Source organism: Trachemys scripta, chromosome 25 (assembly GCF_013100865.1).
Source record: "Trachemys scripta elegans isolate TJP31775 chromosome 25, CAS_Tse_1.0, whole genome shotgun sequence".
NCBI lineage: Eukaryota > Metazoa > Chordata > Testudines > Emydidae > Trachemys > Trachemys scripta.
Window position 1 is genome coordinate 7,043,760 of NC_048322.1, and position 9,062 is coordinate 7,052,821.

Here is a 9,062-nt window from a genome sequence, read left to right on the forward strand (position 1 = left end):
GGCCCAGCTCACCTCCGCCTCCTCCCCTGAGCGTGCCGTGTGCCCGCTTTTTCCCCCTGGCTCCCAGCTGTTTCACGCGGCAAGCGCTGGGAGGGAGGAGGGGGAACACGGCGCTCGGGGGAAGAGGTGGGGCCGGGGAGGGGATTTGGGGAAGGGAGGGGGCGGAGTTGGGGCAGGGACTTTGGGGAAGGGGTTGGAATGGGGGCGGGGCAGGGAAAGGGTGGAGTCGGGGTGGGGCCAGGGGCGGGGGGGACACGAGCACCCGCCGGCGATGGGGAAAGTTGGCACCTATGCCTATGACGGTGGGCTGTGTGTGTTTGTGATGGGGGTGTGCATATGTGACGGTGGGGTGTGCGGTGGGTGGGTATGTCTGTACCTGTGGGTGTGACAGGGTGTGTGTCTGTGCAGGTGTGTCTGTGATGGTGAAGTATGTGTGTACACGAGTATCTGTGACAGTGAAGTGTCTGTCATAGGTGTGTGTGCACAAAGGTGGGTGTGCACACGGGTGTCTGTGAGAGGGTATGTGTGTGAAGGTGTGTGTGAGAGAGACGGGGGGTGTCCACATGAATGGTTGTGTCTGGGGCAGTGTGCGTTAGTTGGTGAGTCTGCGATGCGGAGTGTCAGTGTGTGCGGGTGTGTCTGTGACGGGGTGTGTGTGCATGTGGGTGTGCCTGTGATGGTGGGCTGTGTGTGTGCGTGCGGGTCTGTTTGTGATGGAGTGTGCACCCATGTGTGGGTACGTGTGTGACAGGGTATGCCTGTGTGTGGGTGTGGGTGTGATGGGGTGTGTGCCCGTATGGGGGGGTGTTTGTGACGGGGGAGGTGTCTGTGCGTGCTGGGGTGTGTGCAACAGGGCAAGGGGGTGCCTGTGTGTGGCTGTGATGGGGTGCGTGGTGTCACCTACTCCATACGAGGCCAGTCAGGACTCTGGGGAGCCTCCTCTCCCTCGGAGCGGACTGTCTCCACGGCAAGGAGCTCACATGGCTTCACCTCCTGGGTCTGACCTCGGAGCATTCGGCATATGCCCCCCCCCGGGCGCCCCCACAGTGAGTCCGCCCCGGCGGGGTCCTGGGGCAGCCAGAGGGTCCTGCACTCCCCACTTCGCAGTCAGACGTGACTCTCAGACAGCCGGGAGAACAGAAGATTTATTAGTCAACAGGATCACAGCATAGGACAGAACTCATTAGCACAGAAATCAGTGACTTTCAGCCAAGTCCATTTGGGGGGACCCCAGGCCAAATGCCCTGGACTCCCCCTCTTCCAGCCCCCCCACGCAGACTGCCAGCTTCCAGCCACCCCACCTCCAACACCCCCTCATGCCCCTCCTCCTTCTCTGTGTCTCACTTCCCCGGCCAAACCTGGCACCTGGTCACACCCCCCTCCTGGGTCACAGGTTACACAGGTGCAAACAGCTGGGCAGCCTCACCTGCCCCACGGCCTCAGCAAAATCACACCCCCAGTTCCCACCCCCGAAGTATTGGGGCAGCACACAGGGAAACTAAGACTCACATGCAACATAACAAGATGAATAAAACACGACTTTGTCACACGTGGCTGTGTGGGTGTGACGAGGTGTTGGTGTAGGTGTGACGGGGTGCAGATCTGACGGTGTGACATGGGGGGGTGTCGAGGTGTCTGTGTGGGTGTGACAGGGTGCCTGTGTGAGTGTGATGGGGTGTTAGTGTAGGTGTGACGGGATGTGGGTATGACGGTATGATGTGGGGGGGGTGTCTCTGTGGTTGTGATAGTGTGTCTGTGTGGGTGTGATGCGATGTTGGTGTGGGTGTGACGGGGCGCAGGTGTGACTTGGGGTGTGTGTGATGGGGTGTGGGTGTGATGGGGTGGGTGTCTGAGTGTGGGTGTGACAGGGTGTCTGTGTGGGTGTGACGGGCTGCGGGTCTGATGGTGTGACGTGGGGTGGGTGTGTCTGTGACGTGGGGTGTGACGGGGTGTCGGTGTGGGTGTGACGGGGGTGCGGGTCTGACGGGATGACATGGGGTGTGTGTGTCTGTGACGTGGGGTGTGATAGTGTGTCGGTGTGGGTGTGACGTGGTGTGGGTGTGACGGGGTGCAGGTGTCACGGACTCACAGATCGTGCCTGTGACGGAGCAGGGAGCAGGGCAGATCTGACCTGGGAATGTTGCAGGGGGATTGCAGTGAGGAGAGGGGACTTCCCTTGAAGGAAGCTACCTGAGCTGTAACCTGAGCCAGGAACGGGGGTGGGGAGAATTAACACCTTCTGCCCGGGAGACTGAACAAAGGAGAGGAGGAGCAGGAGGAGTTGGGAGTTTAGTTTCGGTTTGGGCTGGGTGGTGCAACGCAGGGAACCCCAAGCTGGGGTCTAAGCTCCCTGAACCTCCCAGAGGGACCTAATTGAGGGGGTCTGGTCGTACCTACACGCTCTGCTTGAGACTGTGTTCCTGTCCTTAAATAAACCTTCTGCTTTACTGGCTGGTTGAGAGTCGCAGTGAATCTCGGGAAGAGGGGTGCAGGGCCCTGACTCCCCCACACTCCGCAACAACTGGTGGCAGCGGTGGGATCTAATGCACCCCGTGGACGGCGCTTCCTGCAGTAAGTGACTGGGGAGCAGTAAAACAAAGGGGGATTGACGGGGACCAGGCGTGCTGAAGAGTGAGAGAGAGACTGTTATTACCCCTGGGAGTGTGTGACCAGCGAGAAGGACTTTTGCAGTAACAGGGTTCCCCGGGGGGATCGCAGCGAGTGGTCCCAGGGGCGGAGGAGTCTGCAGCTCGACCCTGGCAGAGAGGTGGTGACCTCGAGAAGGGCTGGCACACTAGGGGGCCCCCTGGGAACTGTGGGGAGCTGTGAGCACACAGGCCGGTGAGTGGCCAGCAGGAAGATGTATGCCAAGCGGCTTAAGAGCGACCTGGTGGAGAGGTTCAATGGGACGCTAAAAATGATGCTGAAAACATTTATGAATCAGCACCCGCAGGACTGGGACAAGTACTTACCTCACCTGCTGTTTGCGTACAGGGAGGTACCCCAGGAGTCTACCGGGTTTTCGCCTTTCGAACTGCTATATGGAAGGCGGGTAAGGGGGCCCCTGGACCTGATGAGAGACGAATGGGAGGGGAAGGCCACTCCTGACGGAGAGTCGGTGGTGGAGTATGTCCTGACCTTCCGGGAACGACTTGCCGAGCTCATGGGCCTGGCCAGGGAGAATCTGGCCAGAGCCCAGAGGAAGCAGAAGGTCTGGTATGACCGCACAGCACGGGCCCGCGCCTTCGCCACTGGGGATCAGGTGATGGTCCTCATCCCTGTGAGGAAAAACAAACTCCAGGCCGCCTGGGAAGGGCCCTTCAAGGTTGTCAAGCAACTAAACGAGGTAAACTATGTGGTGGAGCTGTCGAACCGGGCACACCACCACCGGGTGTACCATGTGAATATGATGAAGCCATATTATGACAGGGGGAATATGGTGTTGGCCGTGTGTGGACATTGGGAGGGGCAGGGAGATGACCCTTTAGTAGATCTATTCCCTGGGACAAGAGTTGGCTTCCCCCTGGAAGCAATTCCCCTCTCTGATCGGCTAACCCCTGCCCAGCGAGCTGAGATCGGAGGGGTGCTGCATCTGTACCAACAGCTATTTTCCAACCAGCCTGGACGCACTAATCTGACTGTCCACCGGGTGCAGACAGGATCGCACCCGCCTATAAAATGCTCCCCCTTCCGAGCCACAGGGAAAACTGCTCAGGACCTGGAAAGAGAGGTCAATGACATGCTGGCTTTGGGGGTGATCCAGCCGTCTTCCAGCCCTTGGGCCTCGCCGGTGGTGCTGGTCCCCAAAAAGGACGGGTCGATCCGGTTCTGTGTGGACTATCGGAAGCTCAATGCCATCACTGTAGCCGATGCCTACCCCATGCCCAGGCCGGACGAGCTCCTAGACAAGCTGGGAGGTGCTCGGTACCTTACCACCATGGATCTTACAAAGGGCTATTGGCAAGTGCCGCTGGATGCAGATGCCAGGCTGAAATCGGCCTTTGTCACCCCTCTGGGGCTCTATGAGTTCCTGACCCTGCCCTTCGGCCTCAAGGGAGCGCCGGCCACCTTCCAGCGCCTGGTGGATCAGCTACTGAGGGGGATGGAGAGTTTTGCCGTGGCGTATATCGATGACATCTGTGTCTTTAGCCAGACCTGGGAGGACCACATATCCCAGGTTAGACAAGTGCTGGACCGACTCCAGAAGGCTGGGCTGACCGTAAAACCGGAGAAGTGCAAGGTGGGGATGGCTGAGGTATCCTACCTAGGCCACCGGGTGGGAAGCGGCTGCCTAAAGCCGGAACCAGCCAAAGTGGAGGTGATCAGAGACTGGCCCGCTCCTCAAACCAAAAAGCAGGTCCAAGCCTTTATTGGGATGGCAGGGTACTATCGGAGATTCGTGCCCCACTTTAGCGCCATAGCCGCCCCCATCACTGAGCTGTGCAAGAAGGGGAAGCCAGACAAAGTGGTCTGGACCGAGGAGTGCCAGGAGGCTCTCCGGGCGCTGAAGGAGGCTCTGGTCAGTGGCCCAGTTCTGGCAAACCCAGACTTTGACAAGCCCTTTATGGTGTTCACCGACGCCTCAGACACAGGACTGGGGGCGGTGTTAATGCAGGAGGATGAAAAGGGGGAGAGCCACCCCATCGTGTACCTGAGCAAGAAGTTGCTACCCCGGGAGCAGAACTACGCGGCCATCGAGAAGGAATGCCTGGCCATGGTGTGGGCCCTCAAGAAACTAGAGCCATATCTCTTTGGGCGTCACTTCACCATGCACACCGACCACTCTCCCCTGACCTGGCTGCACCAGATGAAAGGAGCCAACGCCAAGCTCCTGAGATGGAGCCTGCTCCTGCAGGATTATGACATGGACGTGGTCCATGTGAAGGGACGTGACAACCTGATAGCGGACGCATTGTCCCGGAGAGGGAGCCCTGAACTTCCCCAGGTCACTGGTCAAAGTGACCCCGCTCAGTTCAGTCTCGAAGGGGGGAGAGATGTGACGGAGCAGGGAGCAGGGCAGATTTGACCTGGGAATGTTGCAGGGGGATTGCAGTGAGGAGGGGGGACTTCCCTTGAAGGAAGCTACCTGAGCTGTAACCTGAGCCAGGAACGGGGGTGGGGAGAATTAACACCTTCTGCCCGGGAGACTGAACAAAGGAGAGGAGCAGCAGGAGGGGTTTGGAGTTTAGTTTCGGTTTGGGCTGGGTGGTGCAACGCAGGGAACCCCAAGCTGGGGTCTAAGCTCCCTGAACCTCCCAGAGGGACCTAATTGAGGGGGTCTGGTCGTACCTACACGCTCTGCTTGAGACTGTGTTCCTGTCCTTAAATAAACCTTCTGCTTTACTGGCTGGTTGAGAGTCGCAGTGAATCTCGGGAAGAGGGGTGCAGGGCCCTGACTCCCCCACACTCCGCAACAGTGCCCACTCTTGGCCCCTTGTGGTCCGTGGGGGGGTGCCCCTTTCAGTGAGACAGCCCTTCGTGGGGGTCCACTCTCTCTCGGGGTCAGGCCCCTCCTGTGACGAAGTGGGACTGTTCTTAATGTTTTCCTCAGTTTCCCCTATGCAGTTCTTAAGTATCTAGGTGGTGGGATAAGGGTGTATGGTTGCTGCAGAGCAAAGGGCCAGGGTACATAAATGCCCGACACTGTCTCCTGGCAACTGATGGCCTGGGCCCCTCCTCTGCAAAGGTGCCAACTGAAGGTGTTGGAGACAAAGGGATCAGGTGACCTCCTGGCCCAGGAAAGAGACAAAGCCCAGAGGAGGTGGGGCTGGACGGGGGTTGGAGTTTGGAGCTAGCTGGGGACTGGAAGGGAGGGCAGACGGGGGTCTGCCTCGCTGGGCCCCAGAATGGACCCGGTGGAGGAATCCCATTCGCTGTACTTACAAGCTCTGTTTTAGACCGTGTTCCTGTCATCTAATTGAAGGACATAAATCCACACCGCGTAGAGGTCAAAGCATAGGGGTTTATTACACACAGCGCTGGCGGAGTGTCACTTGGCTTATTAGGCTCAGAGACACTGTCAATCAATTGATTACAATGGAATATATAGATTTTCCATGGGCGGGGGGAAGTGACGGGGTAGGCAGTTCCACACCCTGGGATAGTTTTTGCAGCAAGACAGGATAGCACAATAGCCAATGGTTAAAAGGTTACACAATGTCTCCGCCCATGGTCTCAAGTTAGCAAGTTAACATTTGATTAATACTTTGATAAAATGTTATTAGTATAAAATATATATGTTGAATTCTGATTTGGGGTCCATAGGAACGGAGCAACTCCTTTGATTGTCCGACAGGTACATGTCTAGGGGATAAAGCAAAGAAACAGTGAAAGCATATGAAAATAGAGATTGTCTCCTTTATGTCTTAAGGCAGGCATTGGTCCCTTGGAAGGGAGGTGGAAGGATGCCATATCATTATAGTGACATGTGCCAATATTTCATAAACTCAAGGTTGGATCTGTGGGAAGACTGTTTTCCCTTCAGGAGAAACACAATAGGAACAGGGACAACAAGGAGTCTGGTGGCACCTTAAAGACTAACAGATTTATTTGGGCATAAGCTTTCGTGAGTAAAAACCTCACTTCTTCGGATGCACCGAAATAGGAACAGGGATCCTTTGTTCAATTTGAAACATTGGATGAAACATAATTATTCAGTTATTGCTTCAACATCTGGCATTTCTACTGAGCAAGCATAACTTAGCAAAGGCAATGTTATTTTGTTTACCCCAGCTTTCTCGTAGCTGATCACTATTTGCTAGGCCTCTGGTCTCCAGACCAAACTCTGGACTTTGGGTCTGGAAAAGAGCTGGCATAATTCATATACCAGGTTGTTTATATAACATGCACATGGATTTTAACCCTTCACTAATAAACCTCTGTGTTACTGGCTGGCTGAGAGTCACGTCTGACTGCGAAGTGGGGGTGCAGAACCCTCTGGCTTCCCCAGGACCCCGCCTGGGCGGACTCGCTGTGGGAAGCGCACAGAGGGGCATATGCTGAATGCTCCCAGGAGAGACCCAGGAGGTGAAGCCATGTGAGCGTCTTGCCCTGAAGACAGTCTGCTCTGAGGGAGAGGAGGCTCCCCAAAGTCCTGACTGGCTTTGTGGGGAGCAGTTCCAGAGCATCGCCCGGGGACTCCGTGACACCTCCACCTCCTGGAGCCGCACCTCTCGGAGCCTCAGCACGTCCATCTCTGTCGTGGGCCCCCTCAGGGAGTCCCCTCGCTCTGGACCCCCGGGTCCTTCACCCCCGAAGGGGTTGATGCCACCCTGTTCTCTAGACCGTATTTAGTCCTGCCATGCGGGCAGGGGACTGGACTCGATGACCTCTCGAGATCCCTTCCAATCCTAGAATCTATGAATCTATGACTCTCAGCCAGCATAAAACAGGAGGATTTATTGAGAGTTGAACACAGCACAGGAAACTCTCTGACCCTCAGGCCTGGCCTCCCTCGGCCCAGCACACCCCAGTCTCTCTGCATCCAGGTGTAGAACTGATGAATTAAATAGGGTTACCATATTTTGAGCCTCCAAAAGGAGGACACTCCACGGGGCCCCGCCCCCACCCCCAGCCCCGCCCCTTCCCCAAAGTCCTCACCCCAACTCCGCCCCCTCCCCTGCTTCCCGCGAACATTTAATTCACAGGAAGCCTGAAGCAGGTAAGGGCGGTGTGGGGGGAGGAGGCGCGGCCCAGTCTGGCCCCCCCCGGCCTCTCCAGCTTGGGTCAGCTCGGGCCCTGGAGTAACCCTAAATTACCTATGGTAACCCTAAATTAAATTGTTTTTAATTGTTCACTTTATTAATGTAACTTCATAAGTAAAGTTTTATGAATGAAACAATATTCATTCCTAAAACCGGTTACCCCAATAACTGGCTAATTAACAATTAAGATGCTTGTTAAGAGCCATAGCTGTTCAGTCAGCTGCCTTTGTAAGTTTCACTATCAATCCAATTCCTGCTTAAATCACTGAGACTTGCACTGTTTCAGTATTGTAACTTCTGTTCACCATTTATTACACTTGCCTACAGCGTAACTTCTGTTCACTGTTTGCCATATTGTAATTCAAACCCCATTTTACAACACTTACTCCATTTTGTAAGGGCTTGCTGCAACCTTCATTTTTGCAAACCCTGCTGTAATCTTATTAGTTTAGTTTCGATGTGTGAATGAGGGATGTATGGATGATGGAATCAACCTCCAGCCCCAGCCTGTCCTGATTAAATAGAGTTCAAACACCAAGGGCTGAAGATGCAGACAAGATCCCTAACGAAGTAAGAAGAATCCACCCTAAAAAGAAAAGGTACAATAGAAGGAAGATCAAAGCCCGGTCCCAGGCTGAAAGTCATGTCTCCAATTGACGGGTGATCAATCACCAAACCTGAAGGCAGCGTGACACAGCAAGACCTATAGACTCTGGATTCAAACTAAAGCCTACAAAAAGGATGGGTGAGATGGAAAACTTTGGAGGAGGGTAACATTCTGCTGCCAACATGGAAGGGCATCGGTGCATGCCCAACAGAGACCCAGCTCGTCCGTGTGCCCGGCTTTCCTGGCCAGTTACCGCCACAAGCTACGAACCCAAGCTGCAAACTCAAGCCACAGACTCGAGCAGGACTGGTAACTATGCAGCAGCTGCAGAACATCTGATATATAGATATATATATATATGTGTGTGTGTGTGTGTGTGTGTGTGTGTGTGTGTAGGTATTAGGTATAATGTGTGTGTATAAGGATTAAGATATTAGTTATTGCTCATAAATCAAATTGTTATCATAATAAATGTGGCATCTTTATCTTGTCCCCTTTAATAAGATCCTGCTAGTTTTTATTGGTATAACACAGGTGGGCTCTGCCTGCTCCCCCTCTCCAGCCCAGAGCCCCCTCTGCTCGCAGCTGGGCATCTGAGATCACTGGCCCCAGACCCCGCCTCTGTCCATTGTCTTCTCTCCAGGTAAACAGGGTTGTAAACCGGGGCCTCCTCTCCTCGCTTCTGTCCTCTTGCTGGAACCGGCTGGTCACGTCACTGGGTCCTCACTCTGCAGCCCATTGTCCTCCCACTG

The 9,062-nt window shown here is 55.1% G+C and overlaps 1 protein-coding gene across 1 annotated transcript in view; it reads left to right on the forward strand.

The window, feature by feature from the left end:
• Positions 1–3,041: 3,041 nt before the first annotated feature.
• AP4M1 (adaptor related protein complex 4 subunit mu 1) overlaps positions 3,042–9,062 on the forward strand; it is a 53,104-nt gene continuing 47,083 nt past the window's right edge. Inside the window, exon 1 of the mRNA XM_034757045.1 lies at positions 3,042–3,052. Within this exon, the coding sequence (XP_034612936.1) occupies positions 3,042–3,052 (11 nt within the window). The remainder of the gene's footprint in view (positions 3,053–9,062) is intronic.